At 31.6% G+C, this 26082-nt stretch overlaps 6 protein-coding genes across 7 annotated transcripts; 2 read left to right on the top strand and 4 right to left on the bottom strand.

Moving 5' to 3' along the window:
- The first annotated feature begins 166 nt into the window (after positions 1-166).
- On the top strand, positions 167-2744 carry LOC105359622 (dnaJ homolog subfamily C member 21). Its single transcript, XM_011496254.1, has 2 exons — positions 167-2227; positions 2712-2744. The coding sequence occupies exons 1-2, from the start codon at positions 312-314 to the stop codon at positions 2725-2727; spliced, it is 1932 nt and encodes a 643-aa protein (XP_011494556.1). The 5' UTR covers positions 167-311; the 3' UTR covers positions 2728-2744.
- A 3-nt stretch (positions 2745-2747) lies between these two features.
- LOC105359633 (UPF0585 protein C16orf13 homolog A) lies at positions 2748-4005 on the top strand. The gene is made up of 2 exons (XM_011496266.1): positions 2748-2779; positions 3208-4005. The coding sequence occupies exons 1-2, from the start codon at positions 2748-2750 to the stop codon at positions 3842-3844; spliced, it is 669 nt and encodes a 222-aa protein (XP_011494568.1). The 3' UTR covers positions 3845-4005.
- A 2625-nt stretch (positions 4006-6630) lies between these two features.
- On the bottom strand, positions 6631-12500 carry LOC105359611 (angiotensin-converting enzyme). The gene is made up of 13 exons (XM_011496241.1): positions 12332-12500; positions 11110-11247; positions 10618-10776; positions 10414-10513; positions 9870-10013; positions 8696-8999; positions 8280-8432; positions 7921-8045; positions 7648-7823; positions 7340-7500; positions 7140-7262; positions 6861-7045; positions 6631-6757 (listed from the first exon to the last, which is right to left on the bottom strand). The coding sequence occupies exons 1-13, from the start codon at positions 12422-12424 to the stop codon at positions 6660-6662; spliced, it is 1959 nt and encodes a 652-aa protein (XP_011494543.1). The 5' UTR covers positions 12425-12500; the 3' UTR covers positions 6631-6659.
- A 1279-nt stretch (positions 12501-13779) lies between these two features.
- LOC105364957 (uncharacterized) lies at positions 13780-17627 on the bottom strand. Its single transcript, XM_011503005.1, has 6 exons — positions 17526-17627; positions 17336-17458; positions 15589-15835; positions 14756-14992; positions 14244-14530; positions 13780-14168 (listed from the first exon to the last, which is right to left on the bottom strand). Exons 1-6 carry the CDS (start codon positions 17602-17604, stop codon positions 13834-13836), a joined length of 1308 nt encoding a protein of 435 aa, XP_011501307.1. The 5' UTR covers positions 17605-17627; the 3' UTR covers positions 13780-13833.
- Positions 17628-18004: 377 nt separating this feature from the next.
- On the bottom strand, positions 18005-20010 carry LOC105359594 (fas apoptotic inhibitory molecule 1). Of its 2 annotated transcripts, none has more exons than XM_011496223.1 (5): positions 19844-20010; positions 19164-19396; positions 18484-18609; positions 18361-18410; positions 18005-18268 (listed from the first exon to the last, which is right to left on the bottom strand). In XM_011496223.1, the coding sequence occupies exons 1-5, from the start codon at positions 19861-19863 to the stop codon at positions 18098-18100; spliced, it is 600 nt and encodes a 199-aa protein (XP_011494525.1). In that variant the 5' UTR covers positions 19864-20010; the 3' UTR covers positions 18005-18097. The 2 variants fall into 2 exon arrangements, with proteins under 2 accessions (XP_011494525.1, XP_011494532.1); XM_011496230.1 differs by having other exon boundaries at positions 18098-18255.
- A 180-nt stretch (positions 20011-20190) lies between these two features.
- Positions 20191-23583, bottom strand: Faa (fumarylacetoacetate hydrolase). Its single transcript, XM_011496211.1, has 8 exons — positions 23448-23583; positions 22697-22926; positions 22229-22369; positions 21703-21956; positions 21021-21227; positions 20563-20708; positions 20365-20482; positions 20191-20293 (listed from the first exon to the last, which is right to left on the bottom strand). The coding sequence occupies exons 1-8, from the start codon at positions 23529-23531 to the stop codon at positions 20217-20219; spliced, it is 1257 nt and encodes a 418-aa protein (XP_011494513.1). The 5' UTR covers positions 23532-23583; the 3' UTR covers positions 20191-20216.
- Between the last annotated feature and the right edge of the window lie 2499 nt (positions 23584-26082).

The following is a 26082-nucleotide window of genomic DNA, read 5'->3' as shown; positions in this document are numbered from 1 at the left end:
TACATACATACATACATACATACATACATACATACATACATGTCACGTTCAATGCAGTCATATTTATATTCTCATCCATATGTGCGTACGTATGTGCATACATACTCATATGTAAATGCATGCGTATGCATATCCATATGTAATCCATATATGCACGTATAATAATTTTGGGGTTAAGATCAATTTACTATTGAGCTTTAATAAATTATTAAACATTTTCCTTATGTAATGCAGTAGTATGTTATTCAATTACTTTTCTGAATAAGTAAGTCAGAAATTATTGGGCTGTCACAGATATATTGTAAAGTAAAATGAAATGTCATTATGAAGTATTAGAAATTCCTCGAGATGCTACGAATGATGATATTAAAAGAGCTTATCACAAATTAGCCCTGAAATGGCATCCTGATAAAAATATCGATTCGCAACAGGAAGCGAAAATTCAATTTCAACTTATACAACAAGCTTATGAAGTGTTGAGCAATGCGCGTGAAAGAAAATGGTACGACAGTCATAGAGATGATATTGTGTTAAGCAGCGCAGGAGACGAAGATTACAAGGACAATGTTCTTAATTTATTTAAATACTTCTCGACCTCCTGTTTCAACGGATATGGCGACGATGAAAATGGATTTTATACAATTTACCGTAGAGTGTTTGAAAAATTAGCAACCGAAGATGCACCTTGGGTTAAAGGTGATTCGGATGATGAAATACCTGGTTTTGGCGATTCAACTACTACATATGAAAGCCTTTGTAGATTTTATGCATATTGGCGAGCTTATAATACTAAGCGCAGTTACGCTTGGCTTGATGTATTTAATCTAACCGATGCTCCAAATCGCCAAGGGGCAAGATTAATGGAAAGAGAAAACAAGAGAATCAGAGAAAAGGCTAAAAGAGAAAGAAACGAACAGGTCAGAAGTTTAGTCGAATTTATTAAAAGACGCGATAAAAGAATCAGTAAGTTTTCAAAGCTGCTTGAATTAAAAGCTGAGGAAAATAAAAGAAAAAGCCAAGAACATAAAAAACAACAAATTTTAAAGAGACAAAAAGAACTGCAGGAGCAAAAAGAGCCAGAATGGTCTAAATTTTCAAATATACAACCGGAGCTAAATAATATTGAAGCTGCTATAACGGCAGAATTTGGTAAAGAATCGTCGGATGAAGAGTCTGAAAATTCTTTGTATTGCGTCGCTTGTACTAAAATTTTTAAAACTCATAAAGCATTTAGCAATCATGAAAATTCAAAAAAACATAAGGACAATATATTAGTAATGAAAGCATCGATGAATGAGGATGACTTATTATTCGATAGCGAAGAGAATGAAAACGATGATTCAGAGGATATAAATTTATTACCAACGGGAACGAAATTTGCTACAGGCCCAGAAATACCAGACTTTTTATTAAATGTACCTACTAATTCTAAAGATAATGAAAATGAAACGAAGACATCCGATGAAGAGTTAATATCCGATTCTGATTTAAATAGTAGTGAAAGGAAGGCTGATAACATAAAAATACCTAATAATAAAACTTTTGCCAAATCTGCAACAGACGGAGGATATATTCTTGACCACTCGGATATTCAAACAAAAGAAGATGGCTATGATAGCGACACTCCAAACGAAGAATTGTTTTCTGGTCACGAAGATGAAATATCAGCCAAATCGAAAAAGCAGAAAAAGAAAAAGAATAAAAATATACAAACACCAATACTTGAAGATAGCGACGATGAGAATCGTGAAACAGATTTACTACAGGGTTTATCAAAGAAACAGCGTAAAAAACAACATAAGGAAAGAGTTTTACTAGATAAGCTTTCTAGTAATACAAAAAGCGAAACAAGTAAAAGTAATGTAAATATTAAAAAGAATCCTGAAAAGTCGACGTCAAGTAGTTCAGAACGAAATCAAGATAAAGTAAATGAAAGCGAGGAGTCTCCTCAAGAAACTATTTCTCCACTTCCTGAAAAGAAAAAAGGGAAGAAAGCTAAAGAATTGAGAAAGGCTCAAAGACAGGCAGCTGGAGAAGCAAGAGAAACAAACGATCGTATTAGAAAAGTATCTCAAAATACAGACATTGATCAAAGCTGTGAACATATTTGTGCAACCTGCAAACAACAATTTCCCAGTAAAAATAAATTATTTGAACATTTGAGGATGACAAAACACTCTGTATATAAACCTGTTCAAGAACTTGTAGATAGGATTATTAAACAAAAGTAAAATGATAGATACTGTGATTCAATTTACTTATATTGTAAATCTATTCATGCATGTAATATATGAAAATGCTTTAGATATATTAGAAAATGAAATATATATATACATAGGCGCGCGCGTGTGTGTGTGAGGGTGCGCGCGGACGTGGACGTATATGCATGCATGTATATACATGTATGTATATACATGTATATATATATATATATATATATATATATATATATATATATATATATATATATATATCTATATATATACTCATCACCCACCCACCCACGTAGGCATACAACACTCATACATGCGCACATTATATGCATGTGTATATTTAAATAATTAACGCACACTGTGTGTATGTGCGTGCTTGCGTAATGCAAATTTATAATTCTTTATAACTTCACATAAATACATAAAAAAAATTATCTAATTTTCACTTAATATTTAAAATTACTTTAAATTACTTAATATTAATTATGATTTTTTCAGAAATAAAAATTTTTAAAATTCAATCTTTCATAAGGAATGAATATTATTCATTGTGCTGCAACACGTAGGTACTTCAAAATAATTTAAATAATATTTAAATATATTATTAAAATTTAACAATTTTATTTATTCATTCTTCCAATGTTTCTTCCATTATATATGCAAACCAATACTTAAATAGCAAAAATTAGATATGTACATTTGAAAATAACTAGATAATGCGATAGTTATAAATTAACATTAATTCACTCATCGTATTGTATCGTTAATGACTTACTTCTACATTAAAGATTCAATTTAATCTTTGTATTTGAATAAAAATTTTACACTTTGACTTTACATAAGCAAAATAACGCTCCATCTCATAGGAATTTAATAAACAAAGAAATATTTTTATCACTCTTACTTTCTATTCCTTAATATGGTAGTTAAAATTCTGATCTCATTACATGATATGAAAGAAATAGTATTACATATTCTAAAATACATTTTACAGAAGTGCAATGGCAAACAAAAAGCTTATCTATCCAGCGGCAGAGCGGAATAAAAATCCAATCCTCTCGGTCTTACAGCAATACATTCGTCGAGGGCCGAATCAAATTCTCTTGGAAATTGCTTCCGGTACCGGCCAGCACGTGACACACTTTGCACCTTATTTCCCTCACGTAACATTCTACCCATCGGAGCTCGAGGATCGTCTTTTAGACAGTATTTCCGCTTACAGCCAAGAGTTCCAAAATATCGCCAATCCCACGAAAATCGACATTACCACGGATTATCACACTTGGCCTGGTAATGTCTTTCATGAAAAGAGCTTTGATTACATTTTCAATGCGTGTCTCGTTCATATCGCACCGTTCAAATGTGCGGAGGGCCTCTTCAAAAATACTGGTCAGCTCTTAAAAACTAATGGAATATTCTTTATGTATGGTCCCTATGCTTTAAATGGATTACTGTATCCGGAGAGTAATATTAACTTCGATCAGAATTTAAGATCCCAAAATCCCGAATGGGGAATTAGAGATATCACGGAATTGAAAAAATTGGGCAATATGAATGGGATTCAGCTGTTCGAAATGATCGATATGCCGCAAAATAACAAAACTTTAGTTTGGCAGAAAGTCGACTGTTGATAGTTATTTTCAGTACGACGCTAATCGTAATTATACGATATAATACAGAATAAAATATATTATAAGCAACGCAAAGTACATTTATACTTTACAGCTTTTCCATGTATAAATCTGTTATGAAAGTTATTAATATTAAATTTATGTGCGCCACAACTCTTACCCATTTTCATGTTATTGTATTTATTGTAAAAAAATAAATGGCGTGCTCATTATAAAACTAATGAAAATCGAATTTAATTTTCATCATAAAGATTTTTTTACATTTATTAATCTCTTAAGAATATTTAGGGAAAAATAGTATACAATACATCTTAATGTAATATATAATTAAATAGGTATTTGAATTATGAAGTGTAATCCTGTTTAGTAGAAGTGTATTATTATTATTATTATTATTATTATTATTATTATTATTATTATTTTTACTATAGAAAACATAAATTATCTATAATTCGGCGCTTCAATAGACTATATACTTTTTCTAATCCAGGGTTGTACAAATATATTTTTTTTATTTCTTTAAAAATAAATCAATAATGTATGAATAAAATTAAATTGTTTGATTGATTTTTTTGCCTAATATAATAATTTATATTTTATAATAATTAATAAAACGTTGCATATCCAAAGCTTCATTTTAAACTATTTGTCTAAAAAATAATTTTACATTGCTTGAATGATTTTAATTAATCGCAATAATGATAAGCATTATGTAGATAAATAACTATTACCTCACGATATTATAGCAATTTCTAGAGAAAAGATTTCTAAAAAAAAAAATGAAGGTTTTACAGTATTACATTTTATCGTAATTTTCTGCTGCATTTTAAGAATCGTTAAAATATTTCATTATTTTTAAGAACAACTGATAAGTATATAATTGAAATACGCGTTTAAAAAATTAAGTTAACAATATATTTAGAAAAATTTAATTTGCAACATATTACCATTGTTGTAATGTCAATAAGATTATGAGGTAATTTTTTGATGATAATTTTGATAATAAAAAAAGATTAAAATCTATATTTGGTTAAATTGGTTTTATCAAATATTACATTATTTAAGAAATCATTATTGTAAAATTCATCGGATAATTCCATTAAATCGTATTCAACAATTATAATTATTACATACTATCAAATTTAAAAAGCAATTCACTTTTATAAATAATTTATTTTACGTTGTTTCTGCAAAAGCTCAGTAGTAAATATTTACTATATTTAATATATAATATGCTCATCGGTGAACTTATTTCATATTGAAATTCTCCTACCTACTTTTGTTATTAACTATTACTATTGTTATTTAATATTTACGTTGTGTAGGGGCAAGAAAATATTATAACCATTTTTATAATACTTAAAAAATTCCTCTAATTCTAACGTTCTTCATTATACTAGTTTATTCGCTACAAAGTTTTTTAGTGAAATCTAAGAATGATTTTTGCGAGTAAAATGTTAGTGTGTATGATTTGCACAAATTGCATATTCAGCTCTTTTCTCTTTCTATTAAGGTATTTAAAAAATCAATATGTCAAGTCCGCCAAAATTGATGCTATGGCATGGAAGTTTTTTTTATCCTTTAAGGATTTCTCGTATGATAAAATTTCAGTCTCAAATACCTTTCGAACTTATTAATTATATCGTAGATTAATTAAAATTAATTTTATCGATTCATGTTATTATCATTTATTATTGATTGAAGCTGATTGATTAGTGACGTTGATGTTTAGCCTGCGTATGGAAGTTTGTAATAATCAAATTGCATTATCAGTTTTTTTATGCATAAATAAACAAACACATGTACGTAATAAATAATCTTTATTTAATTAACTTGAAGCGAAATTTCTACGCTTTATTTAAAAATTAGAAGTGATTAAGAAATTTTAAAATATCAAATGTAATGTCACAAAATTAAACATTATTATGGTTACATATTTTTGTAATAAATACAAAGATATAATTAACCATATATTTTTAAATATATAAAATTTATGACAAATCTAGTAAATCTTATATAATTTTTGTAAAAATATAATTATTTTTTAAAATTATTTATATATTATTATTAAGATTATTTAACAATAATTTAGTTTAAATTTAATTCTAGTTCAACTATTGCAAATTATTTAGTAAATTTCAGAACTCGTATTGAAAATTGTAGTATTTTTATTATGATATTACTAGAAGATATTATTATTATTATTATTATTATTATTATTATTAGAAATCAACAATTCACTTACATTAAACTTAGAAAGTATTTATCATCGGTTGTTATTTAATAATAACGTGTTATTTATTTGAGATAATTATTATTTGATATTTGCTTTTTAAGCATATTTTATGAATGAAAACAAAAACAAAAAAAAAAACAAAAAAAAAATTGACGAAAGAAAGTAGGAAGACTTTTTTTAACAAATTTCAGATTCTTCTCGAGTTTATTACATCTCAAAGAAACGTTAAAGCCTTAATTCCTTATCAATTGAATCTTAGAAATTTATTGGACTCTAAACTTTCATTAACATTTTTCCTATGCTTGGCTATACGGTTAGCTAGCTTCATTCCTTATTAATTATTTATAATTTATCAAATTACAACGCATCTTTATGACAATTAAAATAGCAACGATAAAGTTATAACACTTAAGGAGAATCGATAAAAATGAACACTAACATTTCTCACATTATTATAACAATGTATCTATACACTCGCTTATTTACACGAATAATTTATTTATATACAGCAAATTGTTGTTGCCCCTCCCCCCGTCATTTCCATAATGTGCCAACGCTAATACCTTACTTTCTTTCAACTTATAGAGACAAACAAATTAACACGATGAGTACAATTGGCAGGATAGCCATGGTTGGAAGGTTGCCAGCATTGCCGAGGTACCAGTGAGCGAAGAGAGCTGAAAACGAGGTAGAGATATCTAAAATAACAAGATATTTATCCGAGTGCTCAAGTTGGTGACTTTCAACACCAAACGAATATTTATTGTCGTTAACACAAACCCGTGTCTTCGTGATTGGTCAACCAGCCGATCACTGGCTCAATCTGATTTTGACGCTTTAAATACCGACTCAAGGGCTGAAAGTACCTTAGCATGGCACTTGCGTCAATCCTGTTAGTTTGACCTCTCGTCATTTGCCTGATAATATCCGGCCACGGCGTCGAAGAGCCCATGGATAATACGTCACTGAATTTTAGCGAGATTTTGCAAAACAATTTCAATTTCAGATTTACAAGGCGAGTGCATTATTTACACGATTTTATCATAATATTATACTTACGATAATAAGCGACCGGCTTCTCGCGATCGGTACAAATCACAAGTATGTAAATCACCGGTGTGTCCCGAGATATCGCAGAGCGACTCGAATAATTGAAATTGCAATATAACTGACAAAAAGTAGCTGAAATTTGTTCTCTCATAATAAAGACAATCGGAAGTAAAATTAAGTTTCGAAGAGTATAAATGAACGTGGATTACTTGGCATAAGGAAGATCGGCCGGCACGTGGTATTTAGAAGCGGGATCAAAGTCTCTTTCTGTCCGTGAAATTGGTGGTAAGATACCTTGATACTGTAATCGCAACTCCCACCATCTCGTAGTCATATCCGCTACACCATTATTAAAGACACGCCATCTCCACTGAGTTTGACAATTTAGCGAATAAGAATTAATGAAATTTTAAGCAAGTTGTTAGTATTCATTATTATTATTATTTTTTTTTTTAATTTTTTTTTTTTTTTGTTTTTTTTTTTTATTATCATCGAATGTAAAGTGCAATATATTTACTTGGTCAACGATATAGGCAAATGGTAAATAGGCAACCTTTTGCAGGGCCACGAGCATCAAGAAGTTGATGTTGCTCTCGTAATCGTCGGTCGAATTGTTATAAAGGCCTATTCTATGAAGATGTTGAGGGGTAAAAACTGATAAGCCTATAGCGTTGCTCACTGCTTCGTGAAAGCCTTTAAAGCATTACAATTAACCATTTTTTTTTTTTTTTTTTTTTTTTTTTAAAGTATTTCAATGCTTAGGTAAGTAATGAGTAAACATCAAACTCACCTGGTAAGGCTTCACTTTGAAAAAGAAGCGGCTGATCTTTGTATTGTAAATAATACTGTACATGCGCCATTTCATGATGCGTCGATATTAAATCTTCGGTGTTTATTTTTGTACATTGCTTTATTCTAAAATAAATAAACAATATTAAGCATCGCTGTCGTCTAATGTTCTCACGAAATAATAGATAATACATTTTTTTGTTTGTTCGTTTGTTTTTGTCTTTCAAGCATAATTATTATAATAAAGAATCGTCGAATGATTACACTTAAAGATAATGTATATTGGAATGAACGATAAGTAATCCAAATATGATAGGTGTAACGATCGATCGAATACTTAGTGATTTTTATATTATTTGCCTGTAGTCCATTTTATTGCAGAAATCCCATGCACTGGCGCTACATTTGATATCTCTATCAATTGGCTTCTCAAACACCGATGATCTCCAAAATTCCGGTGGCATAGGCTTCATTCCCATCGATGTAAAGAATTCCTCGGCCATTTGAAAAATTCTAAAGCAAAACAACATTAAGGACATAACTATTAAGCGCGTGGATAGTAATTTTACCATTTTAGTTCTCGCAATTGCTTTGTCGATGCCTATGTGTTATTTAAAGTAACAATTGTTTAAGAAATTATTTTTTTTCTTAACGTCTTTCGCTTATCGATTGTGCGTGCTTTTATTTTTCAATTGTTTAACGTTGACTTTATCGATGGGCTCGGTCATATCACCATCGTCCTATCCGCGAGCGCAACGATTATTGCAAGGACTCACCGAAGCGACGTAAAGCCTTGGATCATCATATCGAGTGTGACGTCCAACTTCTTGGCACCTGGAAATGGCTGGACCAAGTCGAAAATACCGTCCCAATTTTGTGCCCACATGTTGCCGAGAACATGAGCCGGCAAAGGCCCATCGGCGCGAATCCTGTCTCCGTATCTCTCCATCAGTCGACTTCTCACGAACGTAAATAGGTGCTTGTATAATGGCATGATTGCCGACACGATCTCCGCCATATTCTGTTGTACATAGTCGTCTTCGTATATCTCGCGCATTTGGTCGCCGGCATCGGCGAAACCTGTAAATGCAAATAGCCAATGGCGATTCATCTTCCATCCCATCTCATTTCACTCTCTAAACTTTTGGAAGGAAGCGAGGAGGACGTTATCTTTCGTTGAGAACAATACGGAAATTTGTCTGGACCGTAAAGGGATTATGAATTTACAGCGTTTGAAAAGAAAACATTTTATGACAACGAGTACATACATAAATATACATTATTTTCAAAAAAAAAAAAAAAAAAAAAAAAAAAAAAAAAAAGATTTTTTACATCCTGTATTATAGCCATGTGTACATGTAAAAAAGAAAGAGCATATTACATTTACCACGTGTTCTTAACTGCTAGTTGGGATTGATTGTTTTTTTTTTTTTTTTTCAATAAAGTTTAATCTTGTAATAAAGTATAAGAAGGTAGCGAAACAATTTATAAGAAATAAGTCATAAATATTTCATAAATCGAATAAATGGAGTATTAAAGAAAGATTAGTGAATGAAAGTTAAAGACAAAGACATCGGGTGACGAATGACGAAAACTTTAATTTCCTGATTTGATGATTAATCGAAGAGAATCTACGGAATAATTCATCGTGTATTGACCCCATAAAACTTGCTTATATTTGCAATATTTAATTGCACTTTGAGAGTTAAACGTTACCTATAGTTTCCGACTCTAAGGACGCTGATAATAGACGATCCAATATAAATTTCGAGATATTCATAAACGACATAAAAACAAGCCTGTTGACATTCGACAATAATAACCACGCAACAATTTTTTTTTTTGTTTCATTTTTATTATAAGATTATCGTATCGGTTTCAAGCAATATCAATCTATAATTCAGTAGAAAAAAGTGATATTATAAGAAAAGATTGGGCATTTTGTCTTACCACTGAGCTTAGCTGCTTGGTTCGCTAATTGAACGTATCTCACGTATTTATTTTTCAAAGGCGGACCGACAGCTTCGTGCCATGCCTGCCAATAGTGCAGCAATTCATCATAATCTCTGGATTGCGACATTATTTTAGCGACGTCTAAAATATGAAAAGACATCATTAGACCAAACAATTAGTGAAAAATGGCATAAAGGGAAATTTGTATCAATGCAATTAAATTTACAATTATCTAGGAAATAATAATCGAGCTTTCTGGTTGTTAGGTTGTATGGAGAGGGAGAACACGAAAACGAAATAAATATTGAAATTAACAAAAAAAACTAAACATGTAGTCCGAGGTGTTATCATTTATAAGAAATTGCACGTAAGAGCATTAAATTAAATATATTTTAACTACGTAGATACGTTCATTATTTATCAATGTAAATGGCGATTGATATGAGAATGTATAAGATGAACAAATTAGATATTAATCCTAAATCTAGCGTGAAAGGGGTTTATTATTGCGTTATTCAAAATTATCAATGATAATATTTACCTGTTTCAAAGGTCAAGTCGCAGGCTGCTCCTATTTTTCTATATGGGCACAGTTTTACTCTGTTGTATAACTCTTTCATTTCCATAATTAAATGATGCATCTAGAGTGAGATAACATTTTTGATATGCTTATAATTGCATCTTTATTATTATTATTATTATTATTATTATTATTATTATTATTTTCATCATCATTTAAACGTACCTCATTAAATTTATCGTCGGTTAGTGAATTTCGTCCCTTTACCGCGATCATTTTCAATTGCCTTCTTGCATAGGGATCTGCTATTCTACTCCAAGCGAAACTTACTGTTTTTCGCCAAGATGCTCTTTCAAATTTTAATTTTACCGTCTGTTCTTCTAACTAGATATATAGTAAGTAAAATTTAATTAACATCCAATAATAATAAAAGTATGTTTGTAAAATTGTATTTGTCATAGAGAATGAAAGATTTTCAAATGGCGCATACAAATCATTAATGAAAATAATCTTAAATACAACTTCCAATTATTATATATAGCGGAATATTTAATTAGATAAGAATGCGAATTTCAAGATAGTCAATCTTGTAATTTTTGTTTTTGTTTTTGTTTTTGTTTTTGATTATTGTATTAATTACGCATGCAGGTATCAATATGCACGACAACTTGGGTAATAAAAGGATTTTCCGATGAATTTATAGCTATCAGCAATTACCATTTTCCTTCTATTAACGTCCGTAATATTTGTTGCAAAATTCCATTGTGCTGTCATGACCTTATTGCAAACGGTGGACCCTTCGCGATCGTGTTCCCTTAAAAACTGCAGTGCCTCTCCTAAATTCATATTCAAGCCCTGAAAAGTGAAATAATTTTATTTACACAAAAGTATCTTGTGTCAAATGCATTAAAATTAATTCTGCCTTATTCAATATTTCTTTTTAGAAATAGAGATCGCGTGAAAATAGTTGCCATTAACATGGACGATAAATTTATGACAAAGAGACAAATTACACACGCTTTATCGACAATATCTATTTGAATGATTAAGTAAAAAATAAGGGCGTGGGCTAATAACAATGGTATAATAGGTAATTAGACATTTAGTAATATTATTTATGGGTGCGGGAGTGTAAAAGAAGGCTTCTAGGTTATTTTTAACAGAACCTTAAAGTCAATCTGCTGCATCGCAGCGTAGAACAATAAGTGCGTTGCCATGCATGTCGAGAGAATAGAGAGGCGGCATTTATCGAACAGTATCATCTTAAAAGTCCCGTTAATCTCGCCCTGGCGAACGTAAAAGCTTCGCTATCATCATCCATCCGATTATCGTACAATGGAGTTAAAAAAATTCCTTTTGATTTTATATTTTAGGTCGAGATATTAAACTTTTGCCAACCTGAGGCTAAATTTCATCGTTTCTCTTCCATTGAAATTCTCTTCCAGAAGCATTATATTATAATACACTCTAGACAAAGAATATTTAAAAGTTTCCTGACACGAGACTTTTAGCTACATTATTTCCGGTTTTTTTCTTCTTCTCATTTATTTGTTTTTCTTTTTTTTTTTCTTTCTCTTATTCAATATTCAAAACTGAAATCAAGGTGTATTAAATATAATCGAGGAAAATGTTTCACCGAATGTGTATTGCTGCAGTGGCTGTGGGATAACCGAAGGAATCATTTAATTAACCAAAACAAATGATTTGAGAAAATCGCACACTCGGTGTTTTGCTTCCAAGTGCGCCCAACCGAGAGCCTCGAATGCCGATTAATTATGATGGCGCGAACAACGACAGCAGAATAAATAAGAGGAACATTATCGCGAAAACATAGAAATTTAAAACAGAGGCCCTCAGCTTCGCGAACCGCTCGCACTCCTCGAGTGCGATAAGAGCTGGAGGCGATCGAACCGAGCGAAATAATCGACCTGGAGCTTACCTCGAGGTAGCGGGCGTCAGCCCGGTGGGCCATTAGACCCACCAGTATCAGCAGAAAGAGCAGCGGAGGCGGCTGTAATCTCAGCGCGTTCATATCGCGGGACTGGGCCGCGAGTCTTGGACACGAGCACGAGCAGCCCCCCGTCGAGCGAGGCCCGTCAGCTTCGAGGTGGCCGCGTTACCTAGGAACGATGCGTCGCTGCCACCGCCACCGTCGAAGCCATCGTCGCCGCCGCCGCCGCCGTAGTCGCCGCCGCCGCCGTCGTCGCCACCACCGCCGTCACCGCCGTCACCGCCGCGACCACCGTTACCCACCTCGACTGACCGTAGCCAGGTCGCGTTCAGACACCGAGGAGGCGGTGAGGAAGGGACGCCGGCCGTCGATGCGTGAAGCGTGACCGGACGCGCGCACCGCGGCACACGCCAAAATCACCGGGGGGAGAGGGGTTGGGATGAGGGGGGGGGAGGGAGCGACGCGCGGCTTTATCCGCTTCCCGTGGAGGCAGCGGAAGCTATGGCGAACGTCGCTACCCTGGGCGCGCGCCTCGCCTTCAGTCTCGTTTCGCTTGTTACTTGCCTCGTAAGCGTTGCCAGGAGCTTTTGCGAGACTTAGCGGAGTGGACTCTTTTGCTGCCGTTCGCCAGTGAACGACATCCCGTTCGACGAAAGCGCTTAGATGGAGAATTAATTATTCGTTCGATAATGCATTTGAAGCTTCATTCGGTTTACTCGTCGCCTATACTACGTGCGGCCCGCTACCTGTGGCTTCCGGACTATTTGGTCAGCCTCGCGTTATCCCCGTAATTCAAGCATCAAATTACTTAATTGAGCAGATAGGAAGTTGGATGGTCCAGTAAGCTGGACGGTTGATAAGCGTGTCGAGACTCCGACTAATTGTATTCGATTAATGAAACAATAATACCGTGGCTTTCTGGCTTGTAATTTAAGTGTTTAGTTTTTCTTCACTAAATCCTTTTATTTTCAAAGGTTAATTGGTAATACTCGAAGCTAAATCATTGCAATACTGAGTGACATAACTGATAAGTACAAACGTATATTAAATAAATAGTACAGGCTACTCATTTTATTATTATATTTTTTTTCTTTTTTTTTTTTTTTTTTTGAAAGAATTATTCAAGGGCGATTATTTTTATTTACATGCATTGCAATATTTCGAGAGCAATGTCGGTAATATAACCGTAGTTATTGGGTTTCATTGCTCGCGGCAGAAAATTCATATTGACCGTTTACATGATTTTTTCATTAAATAATAATCGATTTCGATGGCTTTTTCGACAATGTACGGCTTTTAAAAATAGACGAGTTAACTTCTTAAAGTGACTTTATTTTTACGTTACATATGACAATACATAGGGGTATCGATAATTAGGGTACGAATATAAATATTCATAATTAAATTATATTAGCAGCCTCATATATTCCTTTGTATTAAAAGTATTTCATTTTAAATATACTTTAAAAATATTTTGTCGCCAGATTTATTTATAATTCGTAGGTTCGTTTATACGTACGCAGTGTACGTAATTGATTTTTTCGTTGTCTGCTTAGTCTTTTAACAGTGTATTTCGCTTCCTGCAATTGTTTTTGAACTTGAAGGAAGTCTTGAATATCCGGCGACTCGTACTCTTCGCGAAGACCCTTAATATTGTTTAGCTCATTTGTTGTCTTTCTTAAATCTTGCATTATTCTATTTTTATAATATTGCAAAGCAATTTCTTCATTTTTCTTGGATTTAAATTTATTTTCAGCCTGCTGTAACACTGACTTTTTTTCGATCAGCTTATCTTTATAATTTTTTAATGTAAGATTATATTGTCCTGCATAATATATAATTTTAACAATATTAGTACACATTGTTATTATAAAAGCTTTCCGAAGCTTCGCTACATTACCATTTCTTTGTTGCAGTGAATTTAAAATCTGCTGATTCTTATTGTTTTCAGCAACGAGATATCTGTTTTCAATTTCAAGCTTTATAAAGTCGACGGAACTCAGCTTTTCTCCTCGATCTTCTCGCTGTTTGATCTGCTTTTTAGTTTGAGAAATCATGCGTTTGGTAGTGATGATTTTTAAATTGAACTTGTCGATAAAATTACGAATTAATTTGAATTGATCGTCCATGAACCTTAATAAATACACAATAGGCATAAATTTTGCCACGCAGTCATAAATACAAAAGCTTTTATTAATCAGAAGTGAAGTTAGCGCCTTGCTTAGTACGAGATTTAATAAATTTTTATAAATAATTACGTATGACCTTTTATAACTTTAAATGACCTTTAAATATTTACGTATGGGCACTTTCGTTCAACTGATTAATAAGTTCTTTTGTGCGCAATACGCACCGAAACAACTTTTCAATTTAGGTTTAAGCATACAACTATCACAATCTAGAATAATACGTTACCGTACAAACTTTTCCACAGGAATTTGATTCGTAATTGGATTAATTTGATTTATGACGTTATTTTCAAATCGCTGAATTGTTTTATGATTTTCTATTATTCGGCATTTCATTTCTTTCAGCTTTGTTTCTAAATTTTCTAAATTTTTATTCATATCGACTTTAAAATGTTCATATTGTTTTTTCATCTCGTCAATCTCGTATTCAGTGAGCTCAATTCGATGTGATATCGTTATTCTTATTTGGCATTTTCAGTTCATTAGAGCAAATGAAAAAAAAAAAAAAAAAAAAAACAGAAAAATTCGTATAATTAATCATGAAAATATATTGGCAAATATTACAATAAGAAAGTATCTGCTTTATTATGAAATACTATTACTAATTATTTTTTAGTAAAAATGTACACTACAACATTATCAAATATTAAATATCCAAAGCAGCGAGAGCACATCAGCCTTTTCGTTCTCTTATACTTTAAACTTATCTCATTATACGATATGTGATATTTTCTCATTTATTTGATAAGATGATAATAAAAATTATATTACAATCCACTTTGTGTTTAGCACATGTAGAAAGATAGGAGCGAATGGTGGAGTGGGAATTCTTACTTTTTGGTTGATTAAAATGATGAAAAAGCAGTCTCGTTCGCATTTGCAAATGAAGTAAGGAGCTCAAGGCTAATAGCGCTGGCCTTCTTTACCACCATACGCTTATTCCTTCTCATCCCGTAATGTCTCTAGTTGGACATTTCACTTATCACTCGCCTCGTCCCTGCCCATTCTTATTTGCTGAAAGAACGAAGAATCCCCAAAGGGGAGGGAGACACTCACTTGCGTCGCAAGACATTGGACTTGGGCGCATTATTCGCGGACGTTTGCTGATTTTTGCCGGACATCTGCGGTTGCGGGGTGCTTACGATACTGGATGAGTAAGAGCTGATACCGTCGTTAATCGTCCCGGTGACAACGCTCCCGAATAGGCTCGAGGTCGAATCTACGTAGCTTGGCGTATTCTTGGAGCTAAGCATACAATGGATAGTCTGCGCCTGGAGTATCGACTCCAAGATCTGCTGCATTTCTGAAATAGACCCGTGACTCGAGATAGTGGATTAGCTGACACGAGGAGGAAGTGATGGGGTTGGGGGCGTCGGAAAAGGATTTTATTCGTGCGAGGACGCCTCGGTTCGCTTGGAACGTAACAGCTCCAATTTTACGCTGCAGGAAGACATTATTTTGCCTAAATATAGATTCAAGATCATCACGAGGGATATTGCAAAAAGATATCTAGAAATACGTCTTGGGACGGCACGAACGAGAACGAGAAATCGTAATGTGCATTTTATTTTACAATTTCAATTAATGTGAATTCAGGCATCAAAAGAGTCCCGCTGCTTGCGTTTGTGGGCTACTGTAAATTGCGAATAGATCGACGGCAGTGGAGCATAAGACTTCGAGTAGTTTATAATAAATTGGAACATTAATGGCAAAAAATAGCGATACGACTTTTTAAAACCCATATGTTTTAATATTATACGAATATCCATGCAAATAGATACTCAACAATTTTTAATGTAATTTGTAATTGTCATAAAATATGATTTTTCATTATTAAAAAAAAAAAAAAAAAAAAAAAAAAAAAACACAACAACAACAAATGGAATTAGAAAAAATTACTCTAATACTAATTGATATAATACGAATTTATCCGAAAGAATAATAACAAAATAGTATTTTGAAGCTATAGGTTTTTTCTATAATCCGTAACGAGAAAATGAATTTCAAGATAATCCGGATAAATACGAGGAATGTAAATAAAAAATGGGAAAAAAATTAACAAAGTCATATTAGAAAAAATGTTCATAACCAGGAAAAAGAAAGTGTATTTTTCTTTAAAAATCAATCATATGTGCATCAAGGTTATTGGCAGTATTTCTATGTAGCAATTTTTTTTTCTTATATGCTGCTGTTAACATAAAATTATTTTCTAAATAGATTTTATAAAAGAAATAAATTTATTTTATACGACGTACAATTTTTTTTTACTAATACAACAAGTTTTTCTTTGCCGAAGAAATTTCATATTTCGGAAGTAATTAAAATAGCTTACACTATATTTCCTACATAATTATCATAATGCATATACATATATAATAAGTTGAACGTAGAATTTTAACACTCCAAAGAGTATTACAGCGTACATTGATTAAAATGAAGATCGATAGAATAAAGATATTTTCAAATTTATTCGAAAAAATATATAAATAAAATATTTAAATAACATCTATATATGTATATATGTATATATATATATATATATATATATATATAAGCATATTTTTTATATGTTCTATACATGATAATTATATGTAATTGTTTGTAATTTTATCTCTTTGCGGAAAAGTATTTTTAATTAATAATAATATGTAATTTAAATAAATAGAAAAAATTCATTACTTATTGAAAAGAACCCCTGTACCGTTATTAGCATAAAGTTTGCACAAGACTGGATTTGACTGGATGGAAAAGCCTATATAGCAAATAGGCATAAATAGGCAAAAAAAGATCATATTTTACATACTATTCAAACACTGAGGATTTTTGCGCTGTAAGTAATGCTCGAATACTTCATTCTCATAGGTTAATGTTCTATTTACACGCGTTGCGATTTCCAAAATCAGTTTTATCTCTTCATCGCTTAATTCTACAATAAATTCGTCAAATTTTCATTCTCATTCAACGTTAAGTCAGATTAATATAATACTTTTTACCTTCAAAATTGGCTGCATTTTTCGTAGAGGTAAATGTTCTTATTAAACGACTAATAGCATTAGTTTTTTCTGATATCATAATTGTGCAATTCAAAATCTCAAAAGCTTGATATATAATGGAATCTGTTTACATGTTAATTTAAAAATAATTTCTAATGAATTTGCAATGGCATTTTGTAATGACGAAAATTGACGATTTTAGGTTATTTTATGAGTTTATTAAGTATAGGAAGTAAGCTGATATAATATAGTCATACATACATATATATATATATATATATGTGCGCGCGTGCGTGTGTGTATACACACACGCGTGTTTGTATGTATGCATATATTATACAACGATACATACGTAGGCATGTAAAAATTGGCATACATTCCCGCATGCCCATCCTAGTTAAAATAAATAAATAAATAAATAAATAATAAATTATAAAAATCGTATATAATGATTTGTGCAATGTATTTAGTTTATTCCCGTACAGAAAAATATATTCCGTGATAAATTGCAATCTTTTAAACATGATGGAATAACAGTAAATTTCGCTTGTAAGATAAAATTAATTATTGTACTACTCATTTGCTACATTAGATTCCAAATTTTGTTGTGTTATTTTTACATCATTTACATGCAAAGTATATATCAAACCAATATTTTTCTTCCCGGAACTGCATAATGTAATAACTGCTGGCAAATCGGCGATAGTAAATTGTATTTCAGCTCCATCATCTATGAAGTTACACTAAAAATTAAATTATATTTAGAATATAGGCATAACTTCACATAAATTGCAAGTTTAATATTCCAGAAAGAACATAGATTAGATATAAGCACCTCCGATTCTGTTTGCTCTCCATTAATCCAGACATTTTGTGTATTTTTATCTGTAAAATGTTATCTCTGATCTAAACAGGATACAATTATATTATTTTACTCGTTAAATACATAAATACATACCCAATATAATTCTATATTCATTCTGAGCAATTTGCGTTGACCAAGTTTCAAGTACTTTTGATTGTGCCTGAATAAAGCTTTTAAAACTTTTACCATCAACCCATAGTGAGTACGAGTATCTCAATCCTGAAATGTATTATATAAATGAAATTTATATTTTTTTAATAGAAGTGTTAAAACCTTATGAATCTTCGTTTATTGATTTTATATTTGAAAATGATTAATTAAATGATAATATGTAAATTGTAGTACTAATGTAATATTTCAAGTTGAAAAAATTACTAACTAATAAATGTATTAATATTTTTCGTTTTTTAGTTGTAGCAATCAATATTGTAAAGTAATTCATGTCTTTTACAATCACATAACGAGTATTGTACGTATTAAGTAAAAAATCCTATTTTGTTCGATTTTTTCCTTTAAATTGATAAGTCCGAGCTTTTAATGTTTTTACATTCACGTAAATTAAAAATATAATTTATAGAAAATTTTTTTTTTTTTCTACAAAGTTTCTTTCAAAATTTCATAATCTTATATATACAAATATCAATAATAATCTATATATATATACATATATGAAAAATTTAAATATATTACGTTTAAGCACTAGAAGGCATTAATGAAGCTATTTAACATCACCTAAGGAATAATGCCTATTAAAATTACATAATTAAACTAACCGGGAATAGGATCAACCCTTATAACGAACTTCACATCCTTGAATTTGATGACTTCGTCTCCAACCAACCGGAACATCCATTCCCGATTGACGAATAATTTGCCGTCGATTTTAACGACTCGTCTGCCCGTGGCTGTGCCATGATCAAATTCAATGACGTGGATACCGTCGCTCAAGGGAACTTCCCAGCGTGCGGTCGGATGACTACCGAATGACTCCAGTGCTTGTAAACTTCTATGACATAGTTTGACTTCTTTAACGATATGATAAGATTCTGTTGAATTAAAAGTATGCACTTACGAGCCTGCCATTCATTAATTTACTCGATAATAATTCATAGGACAATTTATAGGAGCAATTATTCGAACGAATAATTTGAGATAATTTCTCCTTCAGCGCGTAATAGCGAATGCGCTAAAGACGGATACACTTAAGATTGAAAAAGAATTATTTTGAATGTTAGCTACTTTGCGACGAAGGTGTGACAAATGTAGGTTAGACATAGTGATATTAGGAGTAAGGCGGTGGCTGGATTTGCACATTAAAAACTAGAAATACCCGTAAGTTATGACACAGGGCGAGTAATTGAAAATTTGGTGACAAATGACTGGGTGGCTTGTCGGAATGTATAACGAATAATAGCTCGAAAGGATGAAATTAATGAAAATATTACGTATTTACCGCAATAAGGAATTCGTCATGATCGCTAACGAAGTACTCGAAACACTGTACACTTTATTGATCGCACACCTGCCTATAGTCAGAGCTTGGTTGCAAGATCAATATTTTTGACGTCTAATAGCAGCCACTTTTCTAATTTAAATGGAAAAATCGTAAAAGTGTAAGAATTACGACCTTGCGTAATAATTAATTGGAATCCGTTGACGGAACAATGCAATTTTCATATATTTATATATTCATTCGATTATTGTTATTTATGAATTTACTACGAATTAGAAGGGACGGGTGAATTAAATTAATAATTTTATTATTAATATATAGTCATTTTAATTAATATGCATATGCATATATTATAATATTACGTATGGCAAAATTATACTGTGTGAGCAGGTAATAATTTTCCAGAACATCTGCCAAAACCAATTCTATAACCATTGCCACTGCAGTAACCTTGAACAAGTGAGAATTTTATTAAAAAGATAAACATTTCGTTACATTATTAGCGGGGCTGTTTATTTTACCCTTAATAATAATTTCATCTCCGTCTTGTAAAAATTTTCTGGCACTTCCGTCTTTTAATTGAATTGGTTTCGTACCTTTCCAGCTAAGCTCAAGCATCGAACCGTATGAATCAGCCATCTAAAATTAACATCGAATTTATAATTTCTCATAAAGCAGCAGGACGAATTATGTTTATCGTTATAATTAATTTTATTAACTTCGCCGCTAATTGTGCCAGATGCCATCAGATCGCCAGGATTAATGTTGCAACCAGTGACAGTGTGATGAGCTAATTGCTGCTGTGCGCTCCAATACAAGTATTTGTAATTACTTCGAGTGATTGTTGTTACGACACCATTTGCGGCTAAGAGAATGGACATTGAAGGGAAATTACGAGGTAATTGTTCTGCTCTTTATACATTAGGAAATATAGTTTTTTTTTTTTTTTTTTTTTTTTTTTTTTTTTTTTTTTTTTTGAATCTATGTTAAAAAATTTAAAGTAAAAAATAACACAGCCCCGTTTTAATTTGTAGTATTATAAATAATAAATAACAATTTTTCAACGGAATTTCAAAGAATTTTATGAACTTTTCAATTAATTCGAATTAATTATATAGTTGAAGCTTCGTTCTCTCTACTTTCAGGCTACCTTTTTAAAAATTAATGAAGCACTTACTTTTCAGATCAACTTCTAATTCGATGTCAAAAGTATAAGGATTATCGTATCGAAGATATGGAAATGGTATTGGATCTTGCGGCATACTTGGAACTTTAAAAGCTTCCAATGCTTCCAAAGTAATTATCCAAGGACTTATGGTCGTGCCTAAATTTTTTGCTCCAAACGGCCCTAATGGAACGTATTCCCATTTTTGAATATCACGGGCTAAAATTTGCGAATTAAAATCATTAAAATTATGAAAATCTGGTGACTGCGTTGGCACGCGATTTAAATAAAAATTTTCAAATATCACTATTGCCATTTATCACCATAAAATAAGAATTTATCATCCCGTTGTTAAACCACTCTATCTAATTGCTAAAGAACTCAATTGGTAAAATAGCTTAATAATAATTTAAAATTATTAAAAAAAAAAAAAGGTTAAATATGATTGGCGAGCTGCCAGAATGCCAGAACATTATTGAAATATCTTTGTATAATCGTAGCGGCTGTTGGTCGAAAAAAAATATGGAAAAGCTGTCGTCCAAATGTTCTTTCGTGCATGTAGATTGAGAAAATGGTGAAAGTTCAGTACCACGCAGATAATATTAAAGTGTCCAGCAAAATGTGAGCCTTTCCCCAATTAAGCAATCATTAAAGTAATCTTTAACGGGAAAAATGTCCGTTAGCCAGAGCTTACCGCTCCAGTCGTTCATAGTGACCAGTCCGAAAATGTGCTCCTCGGCCCGCGACGCGACCACCGTGTCGCCCAGTTTCGTCGGTGGCCCACCTACGAAGAAGGCGACCTCGAGCTCAAAGTCCATTAGCCTTGAAGGGCCGTAGATCGGCGGCGCTTCCTCGACCGGAAGTGTTTGGCCGCGAGCTCGGCGTATAGGTGTGCCCGATATCACGATCGAACTCGCTCTCCCGTGATAACCCACTGGCAGATATTTCCTAAAGGACAAAATGCTCGGTAATCTGGAGAATCTGGCGATAATGAGGTCTTACGTTCGAAAGCTCGAGAGCTCAATCAATATCTGAATACTTCCACTTTAAACGAATCTTATATAATGGAATCTGGGGCTTCGTAACCAGTCGTAACCAGTCGTAACCAGTCGATTCCCTCGCGCCTTTTTTGCCCATTATTCTTCCGCATTTTATATTTGGTGGCTATTCGATGACGCAAGTGAAATTATTAAATTAAATTAAATAACTATTTTATTTACCAATTAGGCATGAGTGCGTTTTCTTTGTTACGGAACATGATTCCGATATTCGTTGCGTGGTGAATGGAGGAATAGAAGTCTGTGTAATCCCCAATTCGAGCTGGTAGGTGCATCGTTGCCTTCACTTGTGGCACCAATACTCTACAAATTATTAATCAATTACGATATATAAAACATAAAAAATAGAATAATGCATTAGCTTGGTTAAGTTTAGTCTTCTTGTTAAAATGAAAATTGAAATTGGCTTTCAATTAGAAATAACACATAAAATTCCCCGAACAATTAGACGGTAGTTTTTAATTTATGGCGTTTTATTAGAAATCAATTGATGCAACGTGAGCAGTTTAAAGAAAGTAAAATCTTCATCTCTGAATATCGCATCGAATGATCGATAGCATTTCATGAACAATGAGTAAACAGAGAATTCCACGAGTAGTGCCCACACTAATCTGTAATAATTATATTTACTTGGATCTTAAATCGGTTTGTTGAAGCGTTTGATTGTCCGTGGAGAGTAAGCTTTGTAAAGTTTGCCTGGCTTCGATCCACGACGGTCTGCCAAGGGACATAAAATCATTCAGGTACTCTTTGCAAAATACATCTTGCTTACTGTTCAGTAGTGGTCCAGTGAAAAGATGAGCTATTGCTGATAAGTCGAGAATTTCATTTCCAATAGCAACACCTATTCTCTTCTTAAGCTACAAATTTAATTCACGTCATTTTAATATGCATGTTGAATTTTTTAAATACTTATTGGGCAATTAATTTTTATACCGCAGTCGTTACGGAACCGAAAGATTGCAGCGGCCGATAATCACGCTCAGTCGATAAATGCTAATCGATCCGAGGCAGATTTCTGCTATGTCAGGCATGTTAATAAACGATAATTATCGCTAAGGACATTAGATGGCGCTTATGGAAGGAAAATTCAGTAGAGAAACGTAGAAAAGTCATATTTATGTTTTTTTTTTCTTTCTTTCTATCAATTGGAAATTAAGGAATGAGTTTTCAAACTTTCGAGCAGTTAAGTGATAAATTAAACGGCATGCTTTATATAATAAATAAACTTCTAGGTTAGGAATTTTTTATAAATGAATTAATAATATATGGAATGCATTGTGAATTAAATATGAGGAGGCAATGGAGATGTGATAAATGAACAAAAAAAAAAAAAAAAAAAAAAGAAAAACACAAAAAAACAAACAGACAAATTACTCACGTTCTCTGGTGTAGTGAAGATTCCATAAGGTAAATTCTGTATTGGAAAATCAGAGTTATCGGAGTACTCGACGAAAGACTTCATTATCAGAAATTCGCGAGGAATAAGCGTTCGATTGTAAAGCCGGGACGAATGATTCCGAAGACTCGCTTAGTCGATGTATTCGCTGATTATCGGACGGGGACATTTGGCTGGAGGTCGCCAAGTGGGATAATTTATTCACGTACTTACGTATACGCTAAATTTTCAAAACGGGTCTTTCAATGTGTATAAAAAACAAGAATATGCGAAACTTTATATAAGAATCTGATTTTGCATTATGGGTATACAGCACAGTTTTTTCATTTCAGCACAGATCCAATAATTTCATGAGATTAACATAATGGAGATTATTAGTGTCGTAATATTAAGTGAAATTTAATCAAATGAAAAGTAAGCTTGTGCAATCAAGCACAAGTTTTACTTAAACCTACAATTATATATCACGAGGCACAGACAAATTCACAAGTATAAAATAAGAATTACATTATTTAAAAAAAAAAATGATTAAGTCTTTTATAAATTATGAATATATTCGTAATAAAGAGAAATATGTTTAATTTGTTTTTAGAAAATATGCTTTAAGTGTACGGAAAAATGCAGAGTGTCGTAGAGTCTAGACTACAAAATTTTACTTACTCTTATAATTTAATATACTTTTTATTTTTATTATATTGCTTCGTCCATTAAATTTAAGACTATATTTAAAAATAATGAATAAACTCCTTCAAAAGTGCAGATACATGTATATTCAATTCATAATACTTTAATCATAATTATCATATATTTATCCCATTGTTATGTATTAGATTTCTATACGTAAATTTGCCAATCGCGGTACGTATTTTTATATTAATACTAACAATACAAAACATAATGGACGAATAAATGTTAATCACATTATTATTATATTTATTAATACTTATCAGTTTCTTTGTACGTTCTTATAATAATTTTTTAATAATTACTCAAGAACCATACATTGTACTTTCAACGGCTTATAATAAAATTTGGATTCTGTTACTCCCTATAACCGATGCGACATTTTTAAAACTTTCCATCAGCATAAACTTTTACTTGTACTTGGAATGGTCATATCATCTTTTTATTGTAAGGTTACTTATTTTAGTAGAAAGAAAAAAGAAAAAAAATGCTCGTATACACGATTTTGCTGCATTTGCATTCACTGGTAACATTGATCGCAGATAGTAAAGCGGACAACAATTGAATATAATACAATTAGTCTGGCAAGGAAAAATCACTTTCGATAAAAATATTACTGAGTTTAGGCAACCAAGTATGCGGTTATCGTTGGTACGGGACGCTGAGTTCGAAAGGGATTTAGATCAATTATCAGGATATGGAATACAATGATTAACCAGATATGGTGGCATTGATCTTTATCCTTCAAATAAATTACAGAGGAAATGAGAGAATATGGAAAATATCAGATAACAGCAGTTTATTTTATTAGACATTGATATACAGAAGGTAATTAGGAATAAGTAAGATTTCTTCGAGTGATGCTGTTAAACACAATACTTATTTGCTAAAACGTAACATTGTACAAGTTTTTTCCACATAAGACAAATTTTCAGCCAATTTTTTTCTTTTTTTTTCTTACTTTTTATATTTAGTCATTTTTACATTTTCTATTTTTTATTAAATCGGTTTTTGTTTTTTTTATTTAATCAAACAATCGATTGTAAGTTACTTAATTTTACCTATAGGTGTGCATTAGTCATTTTGGAAGACTTTGAATTTTGTTGCTATTTTTCATTCTCTTAAGCTTAATTTCTTTTTTACATTTTGTATATGTATATACGCATAATTAACAACAATTAACACCGATGATAGGTGAATCAATCGGTGTCATATAATTTTTTTTTTTTTATTTTTTTTATTTTTATTTTTATTTTTATTTTTATTTTTATTAAAGTCATATTTGTGCCGTTCTCTTTAGTCATAATTAACAACTTAAGCAATAAAATAATAAATAAGCAATAATTGAAAAGCACTATATTATTTAATCAATGAATATGTATAGTAATGAATTACGCAGAGAGCATTTGGAATATAAAAATTCACAAATCATATGATAAGTTAACCGAATAAGTTATAAACGCATTTTTATCACAGATTATCATTATATTCTTTTATTTTTCAGTTAAATATTAAAACGAAGCATTAAATTAAATATAATTCGAATATTAATTATGGTAAAGGATATACCGTTTATTCTCTCTTAAATTATTCGCTTACATGAATAATTAAATACCGCTGGAGATTGCAATAATTAAATTAATTAAAAAATTTTATGTCTTTATATTAAAAAAAAAAAAAAAAAAAAAAAAAAAAAAAAAAAAAAAAATCCTTTCCGTTAATTAAAGTGCATATTTTTGATAAAGAATTTGGCTCAAATATGTTTCATTAAAGCACATTGGAAGAGAATATGTAAGCGATTCGACGCCTGCGGAATCACAAATATAACAATTATGAAATTTTTAACCTCGGAATACCTATCGAAAGTAATTCACTTTGAAAAATTATATATTTCCAATAAAAATATCATTATTCTTTTCTTTCTGATGTCACA

Source organism: Ceratosolen solmsi, unplaced genomic scaffold (assembly GCF_000503995.2).
Source record: "Ceratosolen solmsi marchali unplaced genomic scaffold, CerSol_1.0 scaffold10, whole genome shotgun sequence".
In the NCBI taxonomy this organism is placed as follows: domain Eukaryota; kingdom Metazoa; phylum Arthropoda; class Insecta; order Hymenoptera; family Agaonidae; genus Ceratosolen; species Ceratosolen solmsi.
This window is presented reverse-complemented; position numbering and strand designations above follow the sequence as displayed.